A 16,547-nucleotide genomic window follows, 5' to 3' on the forward strand; every position below is an offset into this window, starting at 1 on the left:
CAGAAAGAGAGGGAGACACAGAATCTGAAGCAGTCTCCAGGCTCTGAACTGTCAGCACAGAGCTGGACGTGGGACTCGAACTCACGAACCCTTAGATCATGACTGGAGCCGAAGTCAGATGCTTAAACGACGGAGCCACCCAGGCGTCCCCCAAATTTTTAGTTTTGATGGAGTCCAGTTTATCAAATTTTCCTTCATGGAGCTTGCTTTTGGTGTCACCTCTAAGGTCTCTGCCCGAAGGTTTTCTCTTATCTTTTTTTTTTTTTCTAGAAGATTCTATAGCTTTACAGTTTACATTTAGGTCCATTTTCATTTTGAGTGGACCTTGTGTAGGGTGTGAGACTTAGGCTAAGGTTCTTTTAAAAAATTTTTCCCCAGTGGATGTTGCTCCTGCATCACTCATTCACTGAAAAGTCCATCCTTGTTTCAATGACTTCATTTTGCACCTGTGTCAAAAATCAGTTGGGCGTATTTGTAGGTCTGTTTCTGCATTCTCTATCCTGTTGCATTAACCTGTGTGTCTGTTCCTCTGCCAATGCCACACTGTCTTGTTGACTGTAGTTCTATAATAAGTCTTGAAGCTGTATAGACAAATTCTTCCTACCTTCTTCTTTTTTTAAATTGTTTTAGCTGTTCTGGGTCTTTTGCCTTTCCATATACATTTTAGAAACATCTTGTCCATATCTACAAAAAATCTTGCGGGGATTTTCATAGTACTTATGTTGAATATCAATTTAAGGAGAATTGATGTCTCTATTAGGTTGTTTTCTAATCCATGAATTCCATTTACTTAGATCTTTTTTGATGTCTTTTACCAGTGTCTTATAGTTTTCAGCATACATGTTCTGCACATGTTTTGTTAGGTTTATACCTAGATTGGGTTTTTTGTGGTTTTTTTGAGAGATTATAAATGGTACTGTATTTTTAATTTTGGCATTGATGTATTCATTGGTGGTATGTTAAAATATTATTGATTTGTGTGTTGACTTTGTTTCCTGTAACCTTGCTGAAGTCACTTACTTTTTATGGATTTCTCAAAGTTTTCTATGTAGACCATCATGTTACGCGCAAATAGGAACAGTCTTATTTCCTCCTTTCCAATCTATATATCTTTTATTTACTTTTCTTGCTTAATGTACTGGCCAGAACTTCCAATATTATAAGAGTGGTGAAAGCAGATATCTTTACTTTGTTTCACAGCTTAGGGGAAAGCACTCAGTCTTTAACCATTAAGTGTAATGTTAGCTGTAGGTTTCTTGTGGTTGATCCCTATCAAGTTGAGGAAGTTTCCTGTATTCCTAGTTTTCTGGGAGTGTTTCTCAGAGATGGGTGTTGAATTTTGTCATCTGTTGATTCTACATCAGTTGGTATGATCATGGGATTTTTTCTTGTTTAGCCTTTTATTTTTATTTTTATTTTATTTTACCTTAGCGAGAGAGAGAGTAGCATGTACAAGCAGGGAAGAGGGGCAGAGGGAGAGAGAGAGAGAGAGAGAGAGAGAGAGAGAGAGAGAGAGAGAATCTTTTTTTAATAATTTTTTTAAGTTTATTTATTTGAGAGAGAGAGAGAGACAGTGTGAGCAGGGGAGGGGCAGAGAGAGGGGAGAGAGAGAGAGGACCCTAAGCAGGCTCTGCACTGTCAGCACAGATCCTGATGTCTGATGTGGGGCTCGAACCCATGAAATCGTGAGATCATGACCTGACTGAGAGTCAGACACTTAACCAACTGAGCCACCTAGGTGCCCTGAGAGAGAGAATCTTAAGCAGGCTCCATGCTGAGCATGGAGCCTGACCTGGGGCTCGATCCCACAACTGTGGGATCATGACCTGAGCTGAAATAGAGAGTCAGATGCTCAACAGACTAAGCCACTCAGGCACCCCCTTGGTTGGCCTTTTAATATGGTGGATAACATTGACTGGTTTTTTAATACCGAACCAGCCCTAGAATAAACCCCACTTGGTCATAGTGTGTAGTTCTTTTTGTATATTGCTGTATACTATTTGCTAATATTTTGTTATGAATTTTTACTTCTATATTTATGAGATCTTTAGGTTTATTCTTTTGTAATGTTTTTGTCTGGTTTTGGTATCAGAGTAACATTAGCTCCATAAAAAGAATTAGGAAGTGTTTCCCCCTCTTCTATTTTCTGGAAGAGATTGCACAGAATTGTGAATTCTTTAAATGTTTGCTAGAATTCTCCAGTGAAACCATCTGGTCCTGGAGACTTCTTTGTGGGGAGTTTTTAAATGATAAATTCCTTAGTAGTTGAGGGCAATCCAAATTATCTATTTCAGATTGAGTGACTTGTGGCAATTTGTGCTTTTTGAGAAACTGGCGCATTTCATCCAAGTTGTCAGAAAAATTTTGTATGTGCAGAGTTATTCATAGTATTCCATTATTATAATTTTGATGTCTGCAGAGTCTGTGATGATACTCTGTTTCATCCCTGATATTGACAACTTGTGTCTTTCTCTTTTCTTTGTCTGTTTTGCTAGAGAGGTCTGTCAATTTTCTTGACCTTTTCAAAGAACCAGCTTTTGGTTTCATTGATTTTCTCTAATGCTTTTCTTTCTTTCTTTTTTCAATTTCTGTGATTTCTGCTCTTTTTATTATTTCTTTTCTTCTTCCAGCCTAGAGTATACTTTATTCTTCTTTTTGTAGATTTTTAAGGTGGGAGCTCAGATATTTGATTCAAAGCTTTTCCGCTATTCTGATGTAAAGTGCTATAAATCTCCTCAGCCCTTCTTTAGCTATGTCTCATACATTTTGATATGTTATTTTTTCTTTTTTTCTTTTTTTTTTTTTCATTTTTATTCAATTGGTTTTTTAAAAAATTTCCTTTGAGACTTTCTCTTTGGCTCATGGGTTATTTGGAAGTATGTTGTTTAGTTTCCAAGTGTTTGGAGCCTTTCTTGTTATCATTCTGTTATTGATTTCTAGTTTGATTCCATTGTGGTTAGAGACACAATCTGTATGGGTTAAATTTTTTTAGTGTGCTGATATTTCCTTTATGGCCCAGGATATGGACTGTCTTGTTATATGTTCTAAGGGTGCTTGAAAAGGGCATGTATTCTGCTGTTGTTTAGTGGAATGTTCTAAACATGTCAATTATATCTTGTTGGTTGATAATGATATTGAATTTTATATTCTTGCTGATTTATTGCCTAGTTGTTCTACCCATTATTGAGAAAGGAATGTTGAAGTTTCCAACCATAATTATGGATTTTCCCATTTTTCATTTCAGTTCTATCATTTTTTGCTTCATATATTTTTTTTTTATCTTTAAGAGATTTATTTTTTTTATTTTTTTTTTTAATATATGAAATTTACTGTCAAATTGGTTTCCATACAACACCCAGTGCTCATCCCAAAAGGTGCCCTCCTCAATACCCATCACCCACCCTGCCCTCCCTCCCACCCTGCCCTCCCTCCCACCCTCCATCAACCCTCAGTTTGTTCTCAGTTTTTAACAGTCTCTTATGCTTTGGCTCTCTCCCACTCTAACCTCTTTTTTTTTTTTTTTTTTCCTTCCCCTCCCCCATGGGTTTCTGTTATGTTTCTCAGGATCCACATAAGAGTGAAACCATATGGTATCTGTCTTTCTCTGTATGGCTTATTTCTCTTAGCATCACACTCTCCAGTTCCATCCATGTTGCTACAAAAGGCCATATTTCATTTTTTCTCATTGCCACGTAGTATTCCATTGTGTATATAAACCACAGTTTCTTTATCCATTCATCAGTTGATGGACATTTAGGCTCTTTCCATAATTTGGCTATTGTTGAGAGTGCCGCTATAAACATTGGGGTACAGGTGCCCCTATGCATCAGTACTCCTGTATCCCTTGGATAAATTCCTAGCAGTGCTATTGCTGGGTCATAGGGTAGGTCTATTTTTAATTTTCTGAGGAACCTCCACACTGCTTTCCAGAGCGGCTGCACCAATTTGCATTCCCACCAACAGTGCAAGAGGGTTCCTGTTTCTCCACATCCTCTCCAGCATCTATAGTCTCCTGATTTCTTCATTTTGGCCACTCTGACTGGCGTGAGGTGGTATCTGAGTGTGGTTTTGATTTGTATTTCCCTGATAAGGAGCGACGTTGAACATCTTTTCATGTGCCTGTTGGCCATCCGGATGTCTTCTTTAGAGAAGTGTCTATTCATGTTTTCTGCCCATTTCTTCACTGGGTTATTTGTTTTTCGGGTGTGGAGTTTGATGAGCTCTTTATAGATTTTGGATACTAGCCCTTTGTCCGATGTGTCATTTGCAAATATCTTTTCCCATTCCGTTGGTTGCCTTTTAGTTTTGTTGGTTGTTTCCTTTGCTGTGCAGAAGCTTTTTATCTTCATAAGGTCCCAGTAATTCACTTTTGCTTTTAATTCCCTTGCCTTTGGGGATGTGCCGAGTAAGAGATTGCTACGGCTGAGGTCAGAGAGGTCTTTTCCTGCTTTCTCCTCTAAGGTTTTGATGGTTTCCTGTCTCACATTCAGGTCCTTTATCCATTTTGAGTTTATTTTTGTGAATGGTGTGAGAAAGTGGTCTAGTTTCAACCTTCTGCATGTTGCTGTCCAGTTCTCCCAGCACCATTTGTTAAAGAGACTGTCTTTTTTCCATTGGATGTTCTTTCCTGCTTTGTCAAAGATGAGTTGGCCATACGTTTGTGGGTCTAGTTCTGGGGTTTCTATTCTATTCCATTGGTCTATGTGTCTGTTTTTATGCCAATACCATGCTGACTTGATGATGACAGCTTTGTAGTAGAGGCTAAAGTCTGGGATTGTGATGCCTCCTGCTTTGGTCTTCTTCTTCAAAATTACTTTGGCTATTCGGGGCCTTTTGTGGTTCCATATGAATTTTAGGATGGCTTGTTCTAGTTTCGAGAAGAATGCTGGTGCAATTTTGATTGGGATTGCATTGAATGTGTAGATAGCTTTGGGTAGTATTGACATTTTGACAATATTTATTCTTCCAATCCATGAGCAGGGAATGTCTTTCCATTTCTTTATATCTTCTTCAATTTCCTTCATAAGCTTTCTATAGTTTTCAGCATACAGATCTTTTACATCTTTGGTTAGATTTATTCCTAGGTATTTTATGCTTCTTGGTGCAATTGTGAATGGGATCAGTTTCTTCATTTGTCTTTCTGTTGCTTCATTGTTAGTGTATAAGAATGCAACTGATTTCTGCACATTGATTTTGTATCCTGCAACTTTGCTGAATTCATGTATCAGTTCTAGCAGACTTTTGGTGGAGTCTATCGGATTTTCCATGTATAATATCATGTCATCTGCAAAAAGCGAAAGCTTGACTTCATCTTTGCCAATTTTGATGCCTTTGATTTCCTTTTGTTGTCTGATTGCTGATGCTAGAACTTCCAGCACTATATTAAACAACAGCGGTGACAGTGGGCATCCCTGTCGTGTTCCTGATCTCAGGGAAAAAGCTCTCAGTTTTTCCCCGTTGAGGATGATGTTAGCTGTGGGCTTTTCATAAATGGCCTTTATGATCTTTAAGTATGTTCCTTCTATCCCGACTTTCTCAAGGGTTTTTATTAAGAAAGGGTGCTGGATTTTGTCAAAGGCCTTTTCTGCATCGATTGACAGGATCATATGGTTCTTCTCTTTTTTTTTGTTAATGTGATGTATCACGTTGATCGATTTGCAAATGTTGAACCAGCCCTGCATCCCAGGAATGAATCCCACTTGATCATGGTGAATAATTCTTTTTATATGCTGTTGAATTCGATTTGCTAGTATCTTATTAAGAATTTTTGCATCCATATTCATCAGGGATATTGGCCTGTAGTTCTCTTTTTTTACTGGGTCTCTGTCTGGTTTAGGAATCAAAGTAATACTGGCTTCATAGAATGAGTCTGGAAGTTTTCCTTCCCTTTCTATTTCTTGGAATAGCTTGAGAAGGATAGGTATTATCTCTGCTTTAAATGTCTGGTAGAACTCCCCTGGGAAGCCATCTGGTCCTGGACTCTTATTTGTTGGGAGATTTTTGATAACCGATTCAATTTCTTCGCTGGTTATGGGTCTGTTCAAGCTTTCTATTTCCTCCTGATTGAGTTTTGGAAGAGTGTGGGTGTTTAGGAATTTGTCCATTTCTTCCAGGTTGTCCAATTTGCTGGCATATAATTTTTCATAGTATTCCCTGATAATTGTTTGTATCTGTGAGGGATTGGTTGTAATCATTCCATTTTCATTCATGATTTTATCTATTTGGGTCATCTCCCTTTTCTTTTTGAGAAGCCTGGCTAGAGGTTTGTCAATTTTGTTTATTTTTTCAAAAAACCAACTCTTGGTTTCGTTGATCTGCTCTACAGTTTTTTTAGATTCTATATTGTTTATTTCTGCTCTGATCTTTATTATTTCTCTTCTTCTGCTGGGTTTAGGCTGCCTTTGCTGTTCTGCTTCTATTTCCTTTAGGTGTGCTGTTAGATTTTGTATTGGGGATTTTTCTTGTTTCTTGAGATAGGCCTGGATTGCAATGTATTTTCCTCTCAGGACTGCCTTCGCTGCATCCCAAAGCGTTTGGATTGTTGTATTTTCATTTTCGTTTGTTTCCATGTATATTTTAATTTCTTCTCTAATTGCCTGGTTGACCCACTCATTCGTTAGTAGGGTGTTCTTTAACCTCCATGCTTTTGGAGGTTTTCCAGACTTTTTCCTGTGGTTGATTTCAAGCTTCATAGCATTGTGGTCTGAAAGTATGCATGGTATAATTTCAATTCTTGTAAACTTATGAAGGGCTGTTTTGTGACCCAGTATATGATCTATCTTGGAGAATGTTCCATGTGCACTCGAGAAGAAAGTATATTCTGTTGCTTTGGGATGCAGAGTTCTAAATATATCTATCAAGTCCATCTGATCCAGAGTATCATTCAGGGCCCTTGTTTCTTTATTGACTGTGTGTCTAGATGATCTATCCATTTCTGTAAGTGGGGTGTTAAAGTCCCCTGCAATGACCACATTCTTATCAATAAGGTTGCTTATGTTTATGAGTAATTGTTTTATATATCTGGGGGCTCGGGTATTTGGCGCATAGACATTTATAATAGTTAGCTCTTCCTGGTGGATAGACCCTGTGATTATTATATAATGCCCTTCTTCATCTCTTGTTACAGCCTTTAATTTAAAGTCTAGTTTGTCTGATATAAGTATGGCTACTCCAGCTTTCTTTTGGCTTCCAGGAGCATGATAAATAGTTCTCCATCCCCTCACTCTCAATCTAAAGGTGTCCTCAGATCTAAAATGAGTCTCTTGTAGACAGCAAATAGATGGGTCTTGTTTTTTTATCCATTCTGATACCCTATGTCTTTTAGTTGGCGCATTTAATCCATTTACATTCAGTGTTATTATAGAAAGATATGGTTTTAGAGTCATTGTGATGTCTGTATGTTTTTATGCTTGTAGTGATGTCTCTGGTACTTTGTCTCACAGGATCCCCCTTAGGATCTCTTGTAGGGCTGGTTTCGTGGTGACAAATTCCTTCAGTTTTTGTTTGTTTGGGAAGACCTTTATCTCTCCTTCTATTCTAAATGACAGACTTGCTGGATAAAGGATTCTCGGCTGCATATTTTTTCTGTTTAGCACACTGTAGATATCGTGCCAAGCCTTTCTGGCCTGCCAAGTTTCAAAGGAGAGATCAGTCACGAGTCTTATAGGTCTCCCTTTATATGTGAGGGCACGTTTATCCCTTGCTGCTTTCAGAATTTTCTCTTTATCCTTGTATTTTGCCAGTTTCACTATGATATGTCGTGCAGAAGATCGATTCAAGTTACGTCTGAAGGGAGTTCTCTGTGCTTCTTGGATTTCAATGCCTTTTTCCTTCCCCAGTTCAGGGAAGTTCTCAGCTATAATTTGTTCAAGTACCCCTTCAGCACCTTTCCCTCTCTCTTCCTCCTCTGGGATACCAATTATGCGTATATTATTTTTTTTTAGTGTATCACTTAGTTCTCTAATTTTCCCCTCATACTCCTGGATTTTTTTTATCTCTCTTTCTTTCAGCTTCCTCTTTCTCCATAACTTTATCTTCTAGTTCACCTATTCTCTCCTCTGCCTCTTCAAGCCGAGCCATCGTGGATTCCATTTTGTTTTGCATTTCGTTTAAAGCGTTTTTCAACTCCTCGTGACTGTTCCTTAGTCCCTCGATCTTTGTGGCAAGAGATTCTCTGCTGTCCTGTATACTGTTTTCAAGCCCAGCGATTAATTTTATGACTATTATTCTAAATTCACTTTCTGTTATATTATTTAAATCCTTTTTGATCAGTTCATTAGCTGTTGTTATTTCCTGGAGATTCTTCTGAGGGGAATTCTTCCGTTTGGTCATTTTGGAGAGTCCCTTGCGTGGTGAGGACCTGCAGTGCACTTCCCCTGTGCTGTGGTGTATAACTGGAGTTAGTGGGCGGGGCCGCAGTCCGACCCGATGTCTGCCCCCAGCCCACTGCTGGGGCCACAGTCAGACTGGTGTGTGCCTTCTCTTCCCCTCTCCTAGGGGCGGGATTCACTGTGGGGTGGCGTGTCCCGTCTGGGCTACTTGCACACTGCCAGGCTTGTGTTGCTGGGGATCTGGCGTATTAGCTGGGGTGGGTAGGCAAGGTGCACGGGGGGTGGAGGGGCAGGCTTAGCTCGCTTCTCCTTAGGTGATCCACTTCAGGAGGAGCCCTGTGGCAGCGGGAGGGAGTCAGATCCGCTGCCGGAGGTTTGGCTCCGCAGAAGCACAGAGTTGGGTGTTTGCGCGGAGCGAGCAAGTTCCCTGGCAGGAACTGGTTCCCTTTGGGAGTTTGGCTGGGGGATGGGCGGGGGAGATGGCGCTGGCGCCTTTGTTCCCCGCCAAGCTGAGCTCTGCCGTCCGGGGGCTCAGCAGCTCTCCCTCCCTTTGTCCTCCAGCCTTCCCGCTTTCCGAGCAGAGCTGTTAACTTATGACCTCCCAGACGCTAAGTCGCGCTTGCTGTCGGAACACAGTCTGTCCGGCCCCTCCGCTTTTGCCAGCCAGACTCGGGGGCTCTGCTTGGCCGGCGAGCCGCCCCTCCGCCCCGGCTCCCTCCCGCCAGTCCGTGGAGCGCGCACCGCCTCGCCGCCCTTCCTACCCTCTTCCGTGGGCCTCTAGTCTGCGCTTGACTCCGGAGACTCCCTTCTGCTAATCCTCTGGTGGTTTTCTGGGTTCTTTAGGCAGGTGTAGGTGGAATCTCTGCTTCATATATTTTTTAGCTGTGTTTTTTGGTGCATACACATTTAGGATTGCTATGTCTTCTTGGTGGATTTATCCTTTTATCATCATGCAATGCCCCCCTCTGTCTCTGGCTATTTTCTTTGTTCTGAGGTCTACTTTTCTGATAATAATACAGCCACTCCTGTTTTGTTCTGGTTATTATTTGCATGATATATATTTTTCATCCTTTTACTTTCAACCTGTGTTTTAAGTGAGTTTCTCATAGACAGTCATGCTTTTAAATCTATTAAGCCAATCTCTGTCTTTTAATTGGTGTAGTTATGCTTTTTACACTTAATTTAATTATTTATGTCAGAAATTAAGTCTGTCATTTTATTTTTTGTTTTCTGTTTGTTCTCTGTTTTTCATTTCTCTGTTTTCTTTGTCCTGCCATACTGCGGATTGCCTAAATGTTTTTTAAAATTCCATTTTCATTTATTTATAGTGTTTTCAAATGTATTTCTTTTTAAAGCTTTTTTTAGTGGTCGCTCCAATATTACATTATATATACACAAATTATGACAGTCTATTAGTGTCATCATTTTACCACTTTGAGAAGTATAGAAACTTTATCTGTCTTTATGTCCATTTGCCTTCTCCCATTTGTAATATAATTTTCCTTAAATGTTTCCTCTACATACATTTAGAACCACATCAGACAGTGTTACAGATTTTGCTTCTATCATCAAACAAAATTTAGAAAACTCAAGAGGAGAGGAAAGTTTACTGAATTGCTTACTTACACTATTACTTACTATTTATTTTTTCCTTCTTGGTATTCTATGGTTTCTTCTTTTATCATTTCCTTTCTCTTTAAAGAACTTCTTCTATTTGTTCTTTTAGGAGGTCTAGTGACAATTCTCTTAGTCTTCATCTGGGAATGTCTTGATTTCCCCTTCAGTTCTGAAAGATATTTTCACTAGCATAAAATTCTGGGTTGATGGCTCTTCTCTCTCAATCCTTGGAGAATATTGTGCCACTTCCTCCTGGGCTCCACGGTTTCTGATGAGAAATCCAAATCATTTTCTCCCTATAAGTAATGTGTTGTTTCTCTCTTGTTACTTTCAAGATTTTTTTTGCCTTTAGTTTTCAGAAGTTTAACCATGATGTATCTTGATGTGAATTTATTTGAATTTATCCTGTTTGAGGTTTGTTGAGCTTGTTTATATCTTTTGTTATGATTATGAACTTTTCAGTCGTTATTTCTTGTAATGCTTTTGCAGCACTATCTCTTTCTCCTTTCTTTCTAGGACTCCAATGACCAAAAAAAAAAAAAAAAAAAAAAAGATACAGTCCCAATGGTGCCTAAGGCTCTGGTCATTTTATTTCAGTCTCTTTTCTCTCTGTTTTTCAGGTTGGGTGATTTTTACTGTTCTATCTTCAAGCTCACTAACTCTTTCCTCCTTTCTCTCTGTCTGTTGCCAAACTGAGATTTTTTGTTTTTGTTTTTGTTTTTTAATTTCAGTTATTATATTTTTCAGTTCTAAAAGTTCCATTTGGTTCTACTTTATGTCTTTTACTTCTTTACTAAGACTTTGTATTTTCTCATTTGTTTCAGGTGTGTTTATAATTGCTCATTGAAGCATTTTTATAATGGCTAACTTTTCTGTCCATGTTGGCATATGTTGCTTGTCTTTTCTTATTCAAGTTGCTATTTTCCTTGCTCCTTGTATGATAAGTGATTTTGGACTGAAACATGGACATTTTGGGTATTATATTATAAGAACTCTGGGTCTTGCTTAAACATTCTGTTTTAGCTGGGTTCCTCTGACACTACTCTAGCAGGGAAAAGTAGCGGTGACATCTGTTTACTGTCAGATGAGGTGAGAGTCTAAGTTCTCCACCTTGCCTCCATTGACTCTCAAAGCAAGTAGAGGTTCTTTTTACTGCTGGCTGGGAGTGGGAGTTCCAGCTTCCCAGCAGTCCTCCACTGATACCACAGAGGGAAAGTGACATTCTTCCCAAATGGGGATGGTGAAAGGCCTGCCTGTACACTAGGTCTCCTCTGATACCACTCCAGCATGGAGGGGAGGAGTACCCCATTACTGCCAAGTGGTGGTGGAAGTCCAGAATTCCCCAGGGGTCTCCACCAACACTTTAGCTCCTAGTCTGGGAAATATGAGGTAAAAAGAAAACCTAGAAAAGTTACCACTGTGTCACTCCTTGGATCTGAGATCTCTAGCTAATCTGCCTTCTCCTCTCCACATTTCAGTCTTCTTGTCTTTGTTTTATACTTTAGTTGTAGTTAGCAGGAGATATAAGAAAAAAGTATGTCTGCCCCATACATCTTCTCAGAAGTGATCATCATCGATAACTGATGGTGTTCTTGTTCTTCTACACAATGCAATTAGACAAGAATATTAAAGAAAAGATAGAAATCAAGGTTTCTCAGCTTCAACTCTGTTGACATTTTGGATTAGATAACTCTTTGTTGTGAGGGGCTGTCCTGGGCATTGGGGATGTTTAGCAGTATCCCTGACCTCTACTCACAAGACGTCAATAGCACGCTCCTTCCCCATCTCCCAGTCATAACAACTCAAAATGTCTCTAAACATTGCCAAATATGCCTTGGGGGCAGAATCATCCCCATTTGATAACCAGTAGTATAAATACCAGAAAGGAGACAAATTATCTTTATTTTTGATAATTCAGTCATTTACTTTGGCCTATATTAGAATCATCTGGGGAGATATTTATACTCTGTGTGTGTATGTTTACAAAAAAAATATTAGGTAGATGGATAGATAAATAGATATACAGATATATATATTTCCCAGACCCTTCAGCAAAGATTCTGATTTAATTGGACTAGGTAGGGCCTGAGCATCAATAAATATTGAAGTTCTCCAGATGATTTTTAATATGGTTGAGGTCTACTGTCTTAAACCTAAGAAAATATCCTGAAAAATTAATAGAAGTGAAAAGGAAACTCAGATAAGTGTGAGATAAAAGATACATCTATATGCACCAAGCTTGCCTCCCCAGAGGCCAAATTTCAGGTTACCCTCCCAGTGTTCAGCCCACTTTCCTCCCTGCATCAGAGAGCAGTTCGATGGAGCTGCCAGGCTACCAGGGCCTAGGGGGCTGCCCTCCTGCCTTGACCTGCCTCCAGGGTGGAGTCCCAGTCCTGGGATTTCTGACCTGGTTCCTGGCAGACACCTGGGCTACTGGCCAGAGGAACAGGAAGAGTCTGACAAGGAATAAAAAATGAGACAGGGCGCCTGGATGGCTCAGTCGGTTAAGCGTCTGACTCTGGCTCAGGTCACGATCTCACAGTTCATGGGTTCGAGCCCTGCGTTGGGTTCTGTGCTGACAGCTTGGAGGCTAGAGCCTGCTTCGGATTCTGTGTTTCCCTCTCTCTCTGCCCCTCCCCTGCTTGCGCTCTGTCTCTCTCTCTCAAAAATAAAATAACCATTAAAAAAAAATTTTTTTAAGTTGGAAATGAGTTTTATCCCTAATACAAGGAGTGAGGGAAAATGTCCTGATTGTTCTAAAAACTGCACTGTCCTAATTCACAAAGTTGCATCGTTGGCAGATCTCAGTTCCTAACACGTGTGTCTTTGGCTTATAAAGGCTTCTGAAAAAGAAGTAATATTTGTATTCATTCTCCCCAACCTTTCATTATCCCTCTTCCCTTCAAATCATTTTCCCCCCAAAGGCTGTGAAATGTGTGAAGTTGTTACATACATTTGGACTTGCATTCGCCCTTCTAGGAAGGAGTTCCTGAAGCAGAGGCAGGCAGCTGTGACCCTCCAGGCCGGGTGGAGAGGCTACTACAACAGGCGGAACTTCAAGCAGGTGAGAGAACTCACTTGGGAGGCTGCTCCAGCTGAAAGTTCATTCTTGTGAAGGTGAGAGCTCAGGCAGGAGGGATCAGATCACCAACGTGTTACAACAGACCTCAAATGACCAGCTCTCAGCACCCCACACAGTGTCTGTTTAGCATCATTCAGGTCACAGGCTTTCAGGTTTATGGGCTGCACAGTGTCCTTTTGCAGAGTTTGGAGCGTCTCCTGAGCTAGAACAAGGTGGCCTGCTCTGAAATCATATGATCGTCTTTTCTCAATTTACAGGCAACAAATAAATGGATGGATTATTCTCTGTTTCAAGGCCTTCAGATGTTTTTCATAACCACAGACACTGCTAATAAGTGTCTGCTCAAGAAATGAGCTAGAGCAACCATAACCATGCCCTACTGGGCCTCACTTGACCACTTGCCTTTGTCCTGGGACATGACTATGGTTGAGACACACAGTGGTCACATCAGCAAACCAGGCTCAGGAAACCAGGACTGGATGGGCCGTGAGAGGCTACAGTTCTGTGGAGGAGAGCAAAGGCCCCTGATTACTGAGCTGTGGAATGATGCTTTGGGGGCAGAGAAATTCCAAAAGGAGCCTTTGGGTGTCTGGGCAGAAGAGGCTGAAAGGCAGGGAGCAGGGAAGTGACACCAAGATGCACATCCCAGCATTTTGAAATTTGACCCCGGGCCTGCCTGGGTTCTGTGCTCACAGGACATAATGGCAGCTGACATGGATGGAAAGTCTACTTAGAGCCATTGCTCTGCCTGCATCATTGGATTTATTATTAAATCCACCCCATATGTCAAGAAACTGAGGCATAGAGAAGTTAAGTAATTTTCCCAGGAGCACAGTGAGTAAGCAGTAGAGCTGGGGTTTGGGTGCCGGTCTGCGTGACATCCAAGCGTGTAAGACAAAGCGTGACCCCACACACCTGGCACTCACTGCGTTGGTCTCTGAGAAGCCAACAAGACTCGCCCAGGGACTCAGGGACTGCCATCACCAGAGCATGTTTGCAGCATAGAAATGGGTATTCACCAATTTATTTCCTCTTTATGTTAAAGATCCCAGAGATTGGCTTGGTGACGCCAGCCATCGGCTTCCACTTGGGGGCGCTAGCTCTTGACAATTTGGCTGACCTGGCTTTAGGTGTGATGAGCAAGGCCTCTGGGACCCCATCACCCACATGACATCCAAACCAGTTCTCTACCCCTGGCCACCAGGAGAGCACTATACTGCTCACGCCGTTCCACAAATGCTTATTTAGCATGTATTTACGTGGCAAGGACTGTTCTAAGTGCTTTGCAAGTAATCACTTATTTAACATGCTTCTACTCATAGGTGTGTAAAATTTTAGCGCTAGTCCTTTGCCCAAAAGCAGAGAACTGTAAAGGTAATTTGCGAGGTCTTCTGGGGCATATGACTTGCCTCTCTTTCTCTGTGTCCCTTTGGGAAGGCGTTCTCTGCACTCTGCCCTGCTGGGCCAGGCCTCACTTTGGATGTACATCCCTCTTGCTTCCGCAGATCCTCCTGGGTTTTGAGCGCCTGCAGGCCATTGCCCGGGGCCTCCTACTGGCCAAGCAGTACCAGATGATGCGGCAGAGGACAGTCCAGCTACAGGCGCTCTGCAGGGGCTACCTCGTGCGCCAGCAAGTCCAAGCCAAAAAGAGGGCGGTGGTGATCATCCAGGCACACGCCAGGGGCATGGCCGCCCGGCGGAACTTCCGGCAGCAGAAAGCCAATGTAGGTGGCCGCTGTCCTCTTGGGCCGGCGGGGGATGCGTGGGACCCACGGCAGGGAGGGCAGTCAGGAGGGGTGAGCAGCAACATGAGCTTTCACGAGGCACTCCTATCCCCTCCATGTCCAAAGTTATTACTGCAACATGTGGGACACCTAGGTCCCCCCCCCTCAGGAACACACAGTGGGTGGCATGGGAGAGGCATCGTGTCAACAGGATAGTCTGATGCCTGGAACCTGGAAATTGAGCTTCTTGATCCTCTCCCTTTAGCCCTGGGGATGGTTTCTCAGCAGGACTGGGCCATCACTGGATGACGTAGGAAACCAGGGCCAAATGAGCCATGGGAGACCACAGCTCCATGGACGAGGTCGAAAGCCCCTAGTGACTGGACTGTGGCATGACAGGGGACAGAGAAATTCCAAGAGGAATTTGAGTGGGCAGGAGAGGCTGGAGGACAGGGAGCAGGGGAGCCATGCAAGTTGCTCATCCCTACATTTTGAAATCTCTCCCTCATGACCCCCTCTCCTCCAGCCGGCATCTGAGACTCAACCTCTTTCCTCGGAACTGTGATAAGGCAAAGGGCTAGGATGAAGTCCACACCTGCTCTCTAGATGAAAATTAGGCCTGCTGAGTGCATTACTAGTACAGTGGCTGGGACAAGTAAGAGAACAGGGCCTCAGACGTATGAGCAGCAGGCTTCTGCTCCCGTGTGGCCCCAGACGGGCCACAAATCAGCCTCATCTGTGCGCTAGTGAGGATGGGCCCAGGGACCTGCCCTAGTGGAGCCTTGGTGCTCTTTGAGTGAAGGGACCTGGTAGATAGTTAGGTTCTGGGGGCCCCTGGGGTTTGAGGCGGTCGCTCGGGGACCATGTCAGGGTAGGGACAGGCAGGCAGCCCCCTTTCTCTGGACCTCCCATTCTCCATGGGAAATGAAAAGCTAAGGGTGGTTGATCTCTAGTCACACTAGCTATTAAATTCTAGGATTTTATTTATTTTTTATGTTTTATTATTTAATGCTTATTTATTTTTGAGAGGGAGAGAGAGAGTGTGAGCAGGGGAGGGACAGAGAGAGAGGGAGACACAGAATCCAAAGCGGGCTCCAGGCTCCAGGCTGTCAGCACAGAGACTGACGCAGGGCTTAAACTCACAAACCTGAGTTAATGGATTGAGCCCCCCAGACGTCCCTGAATTCTAGGATCTTAGAGGAAAACTTATTGATCTGAACGAACAACGTTAGGAGGAGGTTTGGTTGAGTTCTGGAAGGTGCTTGCCTTCCCTGGGCCTGTGGTAACCTTTGCCCTGTGGGGCGTCTGTGCAGGGACTCCTGGTCCTCCCGGCTAGGAAGCAGAAGAGTCAAGATGCCGTCCCCACCAGGAAGCGCAAGTCCATCTATGACAGTGTCACCGACACCGAGATGGTGGAGCGAGTGTTCGGTTTCCTCCCCTCTGTGATCGGTGGGCAGGAGGGCCAGTCCCCGAGGGACTTCGAGGTAAGATGGGTGCTGTCATTCAGGGGTCTGGCCTGGCAGGGGATAGGAGGGCCCCGCTTAATCCCTGACCTCAGCCAGCCTCTAGGCTCACTGAGAAGCCGGGGGTGGGTGGGGCGGGGGGATTTTCCACTCGTATGTGACCCCTTTCCCAGAGCACCCTGCAATTGCCGCTCTGCAGGTTGTGACCTGGGGACTGAGGAACACTGAGAACTAATGAACATTGGCAGCAGTGTCTGAGGGAGGAGGAAGCAGGGTGGGAGGAGAGGGCTGGTGTAGAACAGATCCCCCAGGCTCTCACTGCACTGCTTCG

At 42.7% G+C, this 16,547-nt stretch overlaps 1 protein-coding gene across 1 annotated transcript in view; it reads left to right on the forward strand.

Annotated features, from left to right (window-relative positions):
• The window catches only part of MYO7B (myosin VIIB), a 90,297-nt gene that overhangs the window by 49,189 nt on the left and 24,561 nt on the right, over positions 1-16,547 (forward strand). The window contains exons 20-22 of the mRNA XM_019469461.2: positions 12,927-13,011; positions 14,535-14,753; positions 16,067-16,237. Of these exons, the coding sequence (XP_019325006.1) occupies positions 12,927-13,011; positions 14,535-14,753; positions 16,067-16,237 (475 nt within the window). The remainder of the gene's footprint in view (positions 1-12,926; positions 13,012-14,534; positions 14,754-16,066; positions 16,238-16,547) is intronic.

The sequence above is a fragment of the Panthera pardus genome, unplaced genomic scaffold (assembly GCF_024362965.1).
Source record: "Panthera pardus isolate Hobbes unplaced genomic scaffold, ASM2436296v1 HiC_scaffold_10, whole genome shotgun sequence".
NCBI classification, from domain to species: Eukaryota; Metazoa; Chordata; class Mammalia; order Carnivora; family Felidae; genus Panthera; species Panthera pardus.